This window comes from Pelophylax lessonae (genome assembly GCF_965119305.1).
Source record: "Pelophylax lessonae genome assembly, chromosome: 5".
Classification (NCBI taxonomy): Eukaryota; Metazoa; Chordata; class Amphibia; order Anura; family Ranidae; genus Pelophylax; species Pelophylax lessonae.
The window spans coordinates 435,380,188-435,395,526 of record NC_138772.1 but is presented as its reverse complement, the minus strand read 5'-3'; the positions used below and the strand labels follow the sequence as shown (position 1 = coordinate 435,395,526).

At 42.0% G+C, this 15,339-nt stretch overlaps 1 protein-coding gene across 1 annotated transcript in view; it reads right to left on the bottom strand.

Annotated features, from left to right (window-relative positions):
• NKAIN3 (sodium/potassium transporting ATPase interacting 3) overlaps positions 1-14,211 on the bottom strand; it is an 817,448-nt gene extending 803,237 nt beyond the window's left edge. The window contains exon 1 of the mRNA XM_082258786.1: positions 13,823-14,211. Coding sequence (XP_082114912.1) covers positions 13,823-13,876 — 54 coding nt within the window. The 5' untranslated portion in view covers positions 13,877-14,211. The remainder of the gene's footprint in view (positions 1-13,822) is intronic.
• Between the last annotated feature and the right edge of the window lie 1,128 nt (positions 14,212-15,339).

Here is a 15,339-nt window from a genome sequence, read left to right as displayed (position 1 = left end):
AGCTGCAAATGGGGCTGAAGGAGATCAGCAGCACTGAGGTGTAACAAATGATGAGAAAAAGTTGAAAACAAGGAATTTATTTTAAAAAAATGTTTATGATGCACAGTGCTTAGCAAACTAAACTAATTTGCTATTTCAGTCAAGGTTAACATCTACATTGAAGACTATTGTACACCAATTTACATAAACAGTTAGTTGCATTTTACACTGTCGTAAGTTTATATAAAACAACACTAATTTAATAGCCCACCTATGTGGTAGGCTATTTAAGTGATCCTATGCGCTTCAGAGTATTGATCAATATCAAAATTTCTGCTACTTAAACAAGAAAAATATGAAAAGAAGAAATAAACCAATTGCTGCGCAGAGCAGCAGTATATTTCTGTAAAGCAGGGATGGTGGTAACCTCTACCTACCTCCAATGAAACATGCACATAGGCTGATGTGCTAAGATCTAGTATTCAACCAATGTAGCAATAAACCATTAAGCACACTCAACTGTCACTTGTACAAAGTAAATACAACAATTGAATGTACAATTAAACATCAATAAAAGTTCATGAAAAGTCCATATGATAAATAAATGACTGGTAAACAACTTCATGCTTGACAGCAGGATAGATAAAAATAATGTGATATTAGAAGGGGTCACCATCAATCTCCACCACCACTGTGTCGGGACAGAAGAAATGGGCACTCACCAAATCTCCATGCCTATCCACTACCATGGACTAGGCTCACCCAGCTTAACATCAGCAGGTTCGAATCAATAGTTACTCCTTAATACTCCTCAGGTGTAGGTCTCCCTCTAATAAATATCCTCCACTGGTGGTACTCCCCAATTCTTAGATGTGATGACTGCGTGTGTTTTTTTTCTCTTACACTCCGGATCCTTAGGTGAAAATAAAGGAAAGAAGGCATAAAAAAAAAAAAAAAACACAGGATAGGCATGAAGATTTGGTGAGTGCCCATTTCTTCTGTCCCGACACAGTGGTGGTGGAGATTGATGGTGACCCCTTCTAATATCACATTATATTTATCTATCCTGCTGTCAAGCGTGAAGTTGTTTACCAGTCATTTATTTATCATATGGACTTTTCATGAACTTTCATTGATGTTTAATTGTACATTCAATTGAAATCTACTGCTGCTCTGCGCAGCAATTGGTTTATTTCTTCTTTTCATGTAGTACGTTTATGTTGATTTTATTTGATAAAAATGATGACATGCAAAAAAAAAAAAAAAAAACTGCAAAACGTATATTCATTACAAAAACAAAATAATAATCAAATCGAATTAATTTATGAATGGATAGAAAATTTTTGCGCATAGAAGGTGAAATCACATTAATAACAAATGGGAGTTAATATTTCAAATAAACAACATACACATTGTGAAATATAGGTAAAGACAAAACCCAAGAATTCAGTACAAAGTAGAGAGTAGTAGGTTTTCTAATCTGTTAATGATGTACATAAAATAAATAGAAAATACAGCCACTAGCTTTTAAATCTGCTAGTACATCTAACACTCCCCTACCCCCAGATTGACAATGCTGCTGTCTAAAGGTGCCTATAAGAAAAGACCGGTACGTTTCAAGAAAGAAGACTTAGCATGCATTCTAAGCGGACAGGCACACGGACACATGCACGCTCGGCACTGACAGCCACGCCAAACAAATTATTAAAACTGGATTGCGAGATTAACAGATTGCTGGGTGGTCTTCAGTTAGATCCTGCTTTACCTGTGCCATGAACTGCTATATTTGCCTTCCTGTGCATGACCCAGCTTTCCTATTACCTGTCTCTGGATTTCTGCTTACCTGTTGTGATCTTGGCTAGTACTCTAACTCTGCTCCTGCCTTACGTTCCTGTACCTCGCTGCCTGGTTGTGTACCGTTCCTGGCTTGTATCCTGACCCTGCCTCTGTTTGATGGTCCTGTACCTTGTTGCCTGGCTGTGTACAGTTCCTGGCTTGTATCCTGACTCTGCCTCTGTTTGATGGTCCTGTACCTCGTTGCCTGGCTGTGTACAGTTCCTGGCTTATATCCTGACTTTGCCTCTGTTTGATTTTCCTGTACCTCGCTGCCTAGCTGTGTACCGTTCTTGGCTTGTATCCTGACTCTGCCTCTGTTTTATGGTCCTGTACCTCACTGTCTGGCTGTGTACAGTTCCTGGCTTGTATCCTGACTCTGCCTCTGTTTGATGTTCCTGTACCTCGCTGCTGTTGATGACCTTTTGGTCTCTGGTCCCTTTCTGGTGATCCATCTGCATTCTCCATACTATAGTTGGCGCTGCCTACTACAATGGCCCTAGTACTATTCTGTCCTCAAACCACCTGTCACCACTACCAGGGGTGTTGGACAAGAGGTGCAAGGAAAGCCTCCTCTCCAGTTCAATCTCCACCAAGTACATGACAGTGTCCCCTGTGCTCCTCCATCCAGTGTGGGGCCACTCTACTACAGAAGGTGTGTTACTGGTATGATTACCATGGGAAAACCGAGACAAAAAAGTCTAAAAAAAGAAAACGAATGCAGCCACCACATTCGATTAGTAAGCTGCAATATACAAAATTTCTGTTTTTTGGTTTAATACAGCTTTATACATGTAATTGAAGTCCAATAATAAATATCCAAACCTTTCAGCAAACTCTTCATGTTATTCCATGTCCCCCTGTATTCCACTCTCAAACTGTGCTGTGATTAAATACATCCAGTTGGATGGACAACCACTTACCAGACTGAGAGACCCTTTACTCACACAAGTGGGTAATCCACGATTTTGAGTACTCCAGGTAGCAATATTACCATTCATATGATCCCCATTACACAGGTACAGAAGGGGAAGACAAAAGATCTCATAGTGTCAACCTTTATTAGGTAAAATCAACATATACAATCACCATTGCACTGACATGTACTAGTGCCTGATCCATTGCACTAAGGTATGACAGTGTATTCAAATGTTGTGTACTGGCTCCACCGGCTCTTCATGCCTGGTGCGAGTGGGTACAATGTGTGGGATGATGTCAGGTTGCCCAAGCCCGCCCAACGCATTTCGTCATTGGGACATCATCTGGAGCAGCATGTGACTAGAGAGTGAAGGAGAAGCAGAAGACTGATTAGCTCATACCCCTGTTCTCTCCTATCAGCACATTCCTTGTTAGCACTGTAGCACAACTGATTTGCTCATCCTTCTTCTCACAGTAAAGGGACCGCAAAAGGGTTGATACTAGGTCATATTCAAGTACTTACAGCACGTACAATAAAAAAAAATGCACTTAGGCTGGATTACTAATTGTGTGGTGCATGTCAACATTAGTTCCGTCACTCATTATTTTGCAGTGCAGTAAGGCAACCCATGGGCTGGCAATTCAACCCAGCACATACTTGGCCCATAGAGTGTGGTAACACGTGTTGCTTTACTTAATTTTGGGTTTATTTCAAATGAAACCACAACAAAGTAACGCAGACATGGTGTGGTACTGTGTGCTGCAATAATGTGCATAGTAAAGCGTGCATTACTGCAACACAAAAGTGTGAACCTGGCCTGAATACAGAGCAGAATGAATTTGTGTCTCATAGTTGAGCTTTAATGGATGACAATAATGTTGTTGTAGCAGGTAGGATAGTTGCTCCTCAAACAAAACAACGCATTCTGCTGTTTCCTCTGTACTACTTAAACTAAGATGGGCACTGTTATGGATGGAAAGTAGAATAAATCTTTCTTAACGATACTAAAAAGAGCGGATGCGATTTAGCAATAAGTACTTTCCAGCTAGAACTCAAATGACCTTAAGTAAAAGGAATATAAATCTACCGTTTGCTTCTAAAATACCATGACCTTGCTTTATAGTTCAACGCAGTAAGTCAGAGTTTCCGTACAAGGTATTAATCATTGAATTCCATGGTGGAACATGAAAAGGTTTGTGGGATTTATAAGTGCTGGTGCTAAAAGAATACAAGGCAAAGCGGGCAATATGGCCATTGAAACCTTCTTCTCAGCTACAGGCAATGGGAAATCATTGATAAAGATTACAGCAAAGTAAGTGATAAATGTAGAAAGATAACACAGGGAAACGAAGGAAGAAACCAAGAAAAAGCGTTGTCCTATGTGATTATTTGAAAGCAATGGGTAACAAATGTTAGTGCGGCTTTGCTCCAAAAAGTGCCTTTGAGCCTTCTGATTTTCCCAGAACTGCTCTCACCTGCCCTCACAACAAAGCCTAAAGGACACAAACCCTGCAACTTGGCACCCTTTACCATACAAAAGGGTTTTGTACTTTCTTGATGTACCCAGCAATATTCTTCATATAAGACTGGACAATGCTGCAGCTGTGTGCTCCGATTGTAAGTCCCAGAAATCAAACTATTCCCACATAGATGGGCACACACTGTTCTAATTTTTTATACCATGTAATCAGGGGTCTTCAATCTTACAATAATACTGTATAGAAAATATTTTCTGTGATTTAGCCCAGCAATAACTACAATCTTGAATCCATTTAGTTTTAGGCCCTGGTCTCCAATCTGAGGCCATTTGGCACTAACAGTGTGGCCCTTGGGGGCCCCTGAATAGTGATCTATTTTTCTGCTTACTCAAGCCAGTAAAGGACCAAACCAAAAAATGTAATTTTATTTTTATAGTGGTTAAAAGCAGTGGTTTTGTACAGAGTAGTCCCAATCTTCTCCTTCTTGGGTCCCCCGCCAGCTCTCCTGACTCCTATCCCTTGACCAGTGCCTCCAACCAGCGCCTGCTATGGGGGCACTGGTGTGTACTCACTACCGAGCCCATTGGACACATGGAGTCACGGCTCGGTCCGCCCCCCTGCTCCTGTCATTGGCTCACTGGCTGGGATTGACAGCAGTGGCTGGGATTGGGATTGGCCAATGGCTCCCGCTGCTGTCTCAGCCAATGAGAAGAGGGAGTCTTGGAACAGCTGAGGCTCTCCTGCACAGAATGCATGAAGGTAAAAAACCTTTAGGCTAAACGGTAGGAATGGGTTAGGGGTAAAGTTCACTGGTTAGTGCAGGTACCCACACCCCCCTTGCTAAGTATAGGAAACATTGGAATGTAGGGATCAGGTTGATTTCAGTGCTTGGTTAGGGGTTGTGTTAGGATAAGGATTATGTTTGAAGATTAGGTTATAGGGCTTAGGCTAAGGGCTAGGTTTAGGGATCAGGTTTGGTGATAATCTTAATTCCTATGTGGCAGCACAGCTTTGGGCGTTACCACTGGCTGCCATCTATATACAAACAGCTGACACCACTGTTTTGTACCGGGAGCGCTGAGTGAGCTGTCAGCCTGCTGTTGCTCTTTACAATTGGGCACCCATCACAGTGATTACATGATAAAAAAAATTCCACCTCTTCCACCCGGCATCAAGAGCCCCTTAAAGGGCTGGCTCTTGCTAGCTGGATGGGGTTAAAGTATATCTCCACCAACTTTTCTTTTAGTTTTAAAAAGAGTGGGGAAAGACTAAAACTCCTGTCAGAGGCTCTGTTGGAGAGATTTCCTCACTTCCTGTCTGGCAAAAAGGTTGTCCCCGAAACAGGAAGTGAGCGGGATTCTCTCTAATAGCAACACACACAGATGTAAAAAAAAGGTTTTTAATTAAATAGGGGAATTCTAGAACTTCTGTCAGATTTTTCATTGTTGCCGGTTTCCTCACTACCTGTCTGGTAAAAAGTTGTCTACTGAACTAAAGGATTAGTTCACCGTTTCCAGAAAATAGCCTATGCACACAAGCAGCCTTAATAAATTTTAAAAAATTGCGCAGCTTTGTAAAATATTAATTAGTTGAATCCTGGCCAGAAAACTCACTTCTAGCAATCCCCACATCCTGCCTTGTTGCTTGAGTACAAAAACAAATGGTTTTCACTCCTGTAATGCCTGGAGTGAGCGTTCAACAGTTTTCATGTTCTAGCAACAGGGCAGGATGTGGGGATTGCTAAAACTGAGTTTTGTGGCCAGGATTCTAGGGGGTGCAAATGGCCTACAGATATAAAAATAAAATCAATCAACTTTTTACACAGCTGCACCATTGTTTAATACCTACTAGGGCCCATAGGTATACATAGGCTATCATTTGGAAAAGGTGAACTTAGCCTTTAAAGTAGATGGAAAGACATCCTCTACCCAACAGCTCAAATATTTCATATATGTTTTTGCACTTTTCCATGTCTATTTTAAAAAAAGCAAATGATAAATACCTTTATTTAATTGTTTATATGTGGTCACATGTTGCTGATTGTCAGTGCTCCTCATTTCTTTCCTTGAAATTTTCCCGAGGGCTGATGTAGTAGAATGAGGGGGTGAGCTATATTACTATTCATATGCTCATCCTAGGTTGGGTGCTTTTCCTCACTGCTCATGTGCAGTAGATCAGACATTTCCCCTTAAAGTGGAACTAAACTGTCCTATCATTGTCAGCCAAGGAAGCTGCCATCTTGGCCTCTGTTTGATCTTCAGCTGCCATGGTGCTGCACATGTGATCAGTTATGACACCAGCTATTTGATGGTTTGACAGTCTAGTTGGGAGCACAATCAATGTTACAGTTACATTGCTGGAAATGTATCTGTTTTTTTAACTGTTAAATCAATGGGTTTAGTCCTGCTTTTAAAGCAGAATTCCACCCAAAAGTGGAACTTCCGCTTTAAATAGTCCTAACCCCCTGACATGCCACATTTGGCATGTCATTTTTGGGGGGGGGGGGAGCGGGTACCTAGTTTTGACAGGTACCCGCTCCCACTTCCGCTCGGAGCGCCGCGGCGCCCTGAGCGGAAGTTCTCCTCTCTCCCTCCCTCCCTGCAATCTTCTGGGACATGTCAGAGGTCCCAGAAGATTGCCGGCCAATCACGACGCATAGCGCAACTCGCGCATGCGCAGTGCGTACCCGGCTGTGAAGCCGCAAACTGTCACAGCCGGGTGCCCACATCAGTGATGCCGGCGCCGCAGAGCAGAGAGGGAGAAGACGGCGCATCGCTGGACCGTGGGACAGGTGAGTGTGCGGTTAGGCTGGAACTCCGCTTTAAGAGTAACTAAGCCCATCGATTTAACAGCTTAAAAAAACTGTTACATTCCCAGCAAGCTGGAAATGCTAACTGTCACATTTGCTTGAACTCTCAAATAAACTGTAAAACTATCAAATTGTTGGTGTCTAGGGATGGGCTCAGGCATGTTCGGTTAGTAGTCCCAACCCACCTGAGCATTCCCACCAGGAAGCCCTGACTGCACACCACCAATCATAGGCAGTGAGGCATTTCCCAGCCCACAGCTGCCTATGATTGGCGGTGTGCAGTAATGGCTTCCTGGCGAGATTGCTCAGGTGGGTTAGGACTACAATCCGAACACGTCTGGGCCCATCCTGACTGGTGTCATAAATGACCATATGTGAAGCACCATGGCAACTGCAAATAAACAGAGGCTAAGATGGCAGCTTCCTTGGCTGAAATAGATAGGAGGCTTTGCTTCCATTTTAATGCACTAGGTGGGGTACATATCCTCATTGCACATGCACTGTAATTGTGCCTGGCTCCAACAATGCTCTCTGCTCAGGCACAATAGGGGGAGATTTACAACACAAAGGGGGAGATTTACTGGAACTGGTGCACACAGACTCTGGCGCAGTTGTGCATAGCAACCAATCAGCTTCTAACTTCAGCTTGTTCAAATAAGCTTTGACAATAAAACCTGGAAGATGATGGTTACTTAGCACAGCTGCACCAGATTCTGTGGGCACCAGTGTTAGTTCGGCATCCACTCAATACTTCTCTGTCTCTCACCTGCTCAATCTCCCACCCACCCGATACCGATCCGTCTCTCACCCACTTGCCATAAGTGACACCCGGGTGATACCGCTCCGGAGGTCACGTCGTCATGCAGGGCGTGACCTCTGAGATCGTATGCCAGACGGAGCGGTATCACCTGGGTGTCACTTACGGCAAGTGGGCGAGAGACGGATCGGTATCGGGTGGCTGGGAGATAGAGCATGTGAGAGACAGAGCAGTATTGAGTGGATGCCGAACGGAGCGGTATCACCTGGGTGTCACTTACGGCAAGTGGGTGAGAGATACCGATCTGCTAATGTGGAATTGCTTATATCTTTAATTTGTACATATGTGAGTGGCATATTCAATAACATTTGTAAACGGAATTATGCTATGTGACATCATTTTACCCTTACATGAGCATCACCACCTAATGGTTGGAGGAGAAGACTAGTCTCGGACACTGGCATAGGATGTACAAAATGCGCCCCAACAAAAAAACGGTATCGGTCGATCCCTACCGGGAAGAAGGGCACACAACGCGTTTCAGAGGCTTGTACTGAGCATGCGCGCTCCTTTCTCAAGTGTAACAGAGACAAGAAGGAGCCGGATTTAAATAGACTGAATGTCGATTCCAGCTTCAGTGGACATATGGGTGTTATACAAGGAATGGGTCATTATACAATACAGAAATTAGTAACGCTAGCTTTTAAAAGCAATATACAAGACGTGAATAAAAACATATAGAAAAAATAGAATAAAGTAAAATGATGACAGGATAAAATTTAAAATCGATAAAAAAAAGTGTGTGTATAATGTGCATATATAGAACACTGGCATATAATACGTCCTTCATATGTGCATATCTTTAGGACCATAAGGGAATAAATATAAATGTCCACTCATATACGTGTCTATTAAATGTCCCATCAAATACTGCACTTAGAGGCACTTTTCTGTTTCTCTTATGCATAGGAAACATCTGACCTAAGAAGAGGATATATATTTTAATGAACCAGCAAGGCTTCCAGGTTCTGACAACTTTTGGGGGATCAGCTGTTTGGCAGAATGGCAACATAACTACTGCCAGCATCATGGAAATATCAGAATCACCAGGATCATTTTTCTTAAAAAATGATATTGTTAATGGACATATTTTATTGCTAATTTGCATGACAGTTTTTCATTTTTGCATTGAGCTTTTAATAAAGGGAAATACAACATTTTCTAACTATTGGAGGGGGGAACTTATAGGTCACATAAGAGGATTACATTCTGGCACAACATGTAATACACAGAAGGAGATGTATACTATTAGAGGCAATGGCACTGGGACTGTATGAGATCAATGCATAAAGTGAACATTACATAGACTATAATGACACAGATTTCATCATGCATTTTGGATGCCATTTCATATGCATTTACTGTGCCAAAAGCAGCCCATTCACGTTCTTCACCACAGATGGGTATAAAGCAGTGGTCGGCCTTTCACTAAAAGTAGAAAGCCTCTTTATTCACTGAAAATAAAATCGTCTTCCCTGTACAGAACTTGAGACAATTTGATTTTTATTTACTTTTTCTGCGTGAAGGACTAGATATTTCAGGAGAAAAGACGAAGCCTCTAATGTTCTACATCAGCATTGGTAATAGAATGTCTGCTGTGTGTGGGAAAATATCTTCCCCTAAGGACCAGTAAACCTGGAGTACAAGTTGCTTTATTTAAAACAGATGCTAATAACATTTGCAGATATGTATGTAGATGTATCCTTGTATTAAAAAGTACAAAATATCGATATTCAAAGGAAACCAGTACTGCCAGAAATATAGAGGCCACCATTACATATTTGCCAAGATATTCATCTCAGTCCTACTGTTACTCCATGCCCCACACTTAACATGCCCACCTTCTAGGCAGTCCCACTGAGACTGTCCCACTTTCCAGGCAATCTCACCCAGATCATGCCCACATTTCTGATGCTTCCACCCCCATAAATGTAGAAACAACCCACTTGCGGCCAAAAGCCTTTCCATACCCTGATTGGGCTTAGTACCTCAAGGTGGATGCTGTGATTTCAGGACCCAGCCAGAGTCATTGGGACAGAGCACTTGCTACTGGTAAATCTATGACAGTTGGCATCTATGCCATTACTGCCCCCCTTGTAAAAATGGTGGTAGCCTGACTATCCCTGGCTTCAGAGCTTTTAGAGTTATTGACCAAGAACAAATATGCAGAACAGTAATGTCTTTGTAAAGTCCATCCCCCAAACCTGGATACTTGTTCCTAGCCTGTGACTTAAATACTGAAGCCATTGGATCATTGTGGCAGCCAGGGAAATAGCATTTTCAGAGGGAAAGATCAGTAATAGCAGCATCCATGCATCCTAACTACTGGCTTTCTTTAACCCCCTGGTGAAAGTAAGCATAGAGCCAACAGTCAGGACTTCCACTTCCATTGGATTACTGGGAAGGAGGTCAGCTGAGCATTGGAGAATATTTCCTCTAACAGTTCCACATTCATCTCAGATATTAATAGTTCTGGTATACGCCTCAAGCTCTGACATATCTATCTGTAAAAAGCCTTTTTTTACAGCATCATTTTGGAATTTGTGTCCAGCAAATGGTAGAAGGAAAGTAATTTACAGCTTGTTAAAGCTTATCTTAAAGTGTTACTAAACCCAGGATCCTGCATTCACTATATCTGGTCTCCCACAGTACACAGAACATGGAAATGCAATTCTTTTAATAAATATAAACTGCTAAATAGCTTTTCTCATCAGCAGTATATAGCAGTCTTGTGACTTCTACCAGTGTATGGTTAAAGCTTGTAGGATGAGTTTTCATTCTCCCCTGATTGTCCTATGAGGCTACTGGACCCCTGACCCTCTGTCTGGACAGTGCTGGTTGGTCCTGTGCTGATCATATCCACCCACCATAGAAAAACAATCTCTAGCAATACACACCAAACTGAGCATGTGCAGAGTGCCCCCAAGGCTCTGTACTATCAGGAGATGAATTAGGGACAGTGGAAGAAGGGGAAGATCAAAAAAGATAGGCTAAAACAGCCTTTTTACACAATGCACAGGAATAACCCCTTATGTTCCACAGTGAGTATAACAAGCATGCTTCCTGCATATACAGACTGATTTTACTGTTGTGGGTTTACTAACACTTTAACCCAAGCAGGTTACCAGTCCTTAGATGTGGGGTTGGCAGCTGCTTTAGTTTTCATTTTTTCAGGCTAAGAACATTCTGATTTCTGAATGTACAGAACAATTCCTGTTGATCTGCCCAGAATAAGGGTGCTTGCACATGGCTATATATTAGGGCACATGGCTGTATAGATATACAATACACGTGTTGTTGTGGCGCCTGGGAGTCAAAGCTCTAGTGTCATTTTGCCCATTGAGATTAATTACAGAATATGCTGCGCAATGCTATATCTGTGTTACAGAAGACACTCATATTTGAGTATTTTTCATAACTTTCCTATTTTTAAAAAATAAGCACATAGGCATGGTCATCTAAACGCAAATTTACATTGAATCTTCGGCTGCCAGGTGCCACTACAACAGGTGTATTTTACTCTCTATGGCCATATGCCCTTATTTACGGCCATGTGTTACAGCCCTAACAGTTTCCCTCTCACTTCCAGTGAGTTGAACTGAAACTTCAAACAATTATATCATCTTACCAGCTTTATTCTGTGATCTTCAAAACACTTCCTCCCTAGGTAATGAAGATAAGGAGAGGAGGAGGCATTTGTAGTCCAAATCAGGAGAGCTTGACTACTTTTCCAAAGATACAGTAAAGTGAGTATCTGTTGTCACCCAAGAATTGTGTTTCTGGCAGATCACAGGGTGACAAATTATTAATAAACCCCCAGAATTCTTTATTTTAACTAATTGAACATAATAAAATAAGCATTCTCCTCCAGTAAACTATGTGTTACAATTCTTACCCCAGCACTTGTAGTTTACAACTTTCAATGTTGCCACTTTCTGCTCTCCCCATGCTGCTTCCCTGAATATCCTGTTTCCACAGGAAAGACTTAACAGTGGTCTGAAGCAAGTCTGTTAGTTTGGAGAAGAGTAGGGGGGGGGGGTAGAGGAGTGCCTTGCCATCCTAGGGGGATGTGTGTTTCTATTGCTGCACATAGTGTAGGGAGACACAACTTTAGTCACTGCATGAAAGGTTGGCTCCATAGGTATCTGCAAGAGAAAAGAGCCACCCGGAAACAGGAAACGTGGGGCAGCAGTCATGGCACTAATTTAAGTATTTATAAAAGAAGAAGCTGCATATTTAGTGATTAAATCAGCTGCTGGGAGTGATTTAAAAATCAGGGTTTATTATCACTTTAAAGCTGAATTTGCACTTTATTTCCCCCTCCCCCAATTATTATGGGGGGGGGGGGGTTCTTAGGTGGTTTTACCAGAAGCTTACCCCCCCCCCCCCCCCACCAGCAGCAACCTTCTGGAAAAAAATCATAGGTCCCAGAAGGCTGCAAAACCATTTACAAATCACAGCCTAGCTCATGCATGCGCAGTGAGAAGTCAGGTGTGAAGGTGCAAGGAATCACAGCCAGTTTCCCTGTTTTTGACATGCTGGCTCCGGGGACCCAAAGACCAGAGAAGTTACCTGCCCAGGTGAGGACAGCGCTGGATCCCTGGACAGGTAAGTGTCCTTTTATTAAAAATCAGCAGCTACAGTATTTGTTTTTCAAACAGGGTAAAGAACCCCTTTATGTTATTGAGGCCTGAAAAAGGAAAACAAATGCAGCCATCACAGCTAATGACTGGTAAGCTGCAATATATTACATTTTTTATTTTTAGGCTTAGATAATCAAAGCTATCATTTAAAAAAAGTGAAAAAATGGGGGGGGGGGGAGGGATAACCCCCACTAATAGGACTTTTAAGACATCCATTGATTGATCTCATAAGAAAACATACAATCCTTAATAGAAGAAATACATTCAAAATGTATTGATATAAATGTTCTGAATACATAAAAACTATCACAAAAGTAAATAAGCCCAACAGTCCTATTAGTGGGGGTTACCCCCCCCCCCCTTTTTTTTTCGCCTTTCGATATCATTGGATGTGGCACCACTTTATATAGGATAAATTTTTGCAAAGCTACCATTTAGGTTTAATGCCCTTTTACGCACATACATAACATGTAGATGACATTGAACTTTGTCATCACACTTTTAAACTTTAGTGGACAACTGAGAATATTCTGGGTAACCCATGATAAAGAACTAGAAGTTGTACAATGCTACAATACCATGCCTGGATTTACAACTGAAAACCACCACCTCCCTGACAGTAACTAACACATTTTCTTTGCTCTCACCCCCCTTTTTGGTTAAATGAACAATAACACAATTGTAGAGCAATTTCAGGACCATTCCAGCCCAGCCTGGGAACAATGTAGCTGTGAACAGCAGCAGGAAAAAAAATGACATCTCTCTTTTGTCAGTTTTATGCAAACTAGTTGGTTGACAGAGAGAAAATGATCCAGTACTATCTGTAAAGTGACAGCTCCTTCCCAGGCAACTGCATCTCTCAGCACAGACAAAAGAAGATGTACATTTGGATGTGTTAAACCACAAAGGGAGACACATCTCCTAACACAGACCCATTAGACAGGGACTAACTGGACTGCAGTCCGATCATTAGTCTCCAGCAATATAAAGCAGCCCATGGTGACATATACATATTTGATCATTGATCATGTCCAGCTGTATGGAATATTAGAGAAAGTGATTGAGCAGCATGCAGATAGCACTGACAGTAATAGCACCCAGTCACATGACCACTGAAGTGTCAAACCACTCTACTGCCCAGAATATGACATGGCATGGGATCAAAACCCGACAATTGTTTTATCCCCTAGAAATATGCACAGGTCAATAAAATGCAATCCAGCAATTCCAATATTAATAGCCATTTTACTAGACAAAGCGACAGACAGTCCAACTGAGATAACAGTAGCAGCAGCAAGTTGAGCGATCATCAGATGTAAAAGTGTGTGAATGGGATGTACTCACCATCTGTAAAGTGCAGATAAAGATCAATGTGCAGCGTCCAGTACAGCAGCCCATGGTGTGATCACACTACCCCCGGAGTGTCGGGCACAGGCGGGCAGACGGAGTGCAGCTGGACAGCTCCTTAGGCGTAGCTGCACTTTCTTAGGGCTGCTGTCAGATTCAGCACCTGCCCCGGAGATACTATAGATCCCAGTGTAGAATCTCCCGACACTGCAAGCAGAGAGACGCCCCGATCCTGCCGCCCGCTGCTCCCAAATCCCAGATCACTGATCCCGAAATCCCGACCCAAAATCCCAAACACGGACCAAGATCGAGCCCAGAAATCCACAGCTCAGACCTCTCCTTCCTTTCTTCTCTTTTGCCTTTGACTTTTCATTTCTACAAGCCGGATGAAGGCTTTCTGCTGCCATCTGCTGCGCATAAAATGCATGCCCTCCCCAGGGTTACTCCACATTCCTTCTACAACTCAGCATTGGAGGAGCAAAATACACACATCAAATGTATTTTTATATATATATATATATACTGTAATATAAATACATTTGATATATATATATATATATATATATATATATATATATATATATATATATATATATATGAAATGGGGGTTGCTGCACAGAAAGTAATTTTATTCCAGATATAAAATTACATAGTATAGGTATTTGCTTCTACCAGCAAATATGTATATGTAACTATTTAAATTTATATCTGGAATAAAATTACTTTTTGTGCAGCAACCCCCATTTCATCCTTTCTATATATGACCTGTGGGAAGGTCTGGTTGCTAGCACTAGCTTGAACTGCTGTAGTGCACCTCACCCTTTGGACCATACACTATATATATATATATATATATATATATATATATATACAGTATCTCACAAAAGTGAGTACGCCCCTCACATTTTTGTAAATATTTTATTATATCATTTCATGTGACAACACTGAAGAAATGACACTTTGCTACAATGTAAAGTAAATGAGCGTACAGCTTGTATAACAGGGTAAATTTGCTGTCCCCTTAAAAAAACTCAATACACAGGGATTATTGTCTAAACTGCTGGCAACAAAAGTGAGTACACCCCTAAGTGGAAATGTCCAAATTGGGCCCAAAGTGTCAATATTTTGTGTGGCCACCATTAGTTTTCAGCAATGCCTTAACCCTCTTGGGCATGGAGTTCACCAGAGCTTCACACATTACCACTGGAGTCCTCTTCCACTCCTCCATAATGACATCAAGAAGCTGGTGGATGTTAAAGACCTTGCGCTCCTCCACCTTCCATTTGAGGATGCCCCACAGATGCTCAATAGGGTTTAGGTTTGGAGACATGCTTGACCAGTCCATCACCTTTACCCTCAGCTTCTTTAGCAAAGCAGTGGTCATCTTGGAAATTTGTTTGGGGTCGTTATCATGTTGGAATACTGTCCTGCGGCCCAGTCTCCGAAGGGAGGGCATCATGTTCTCACTCAGTATGTCACAGACTCACAGTACATGTTGGCATTCATGGATCCCT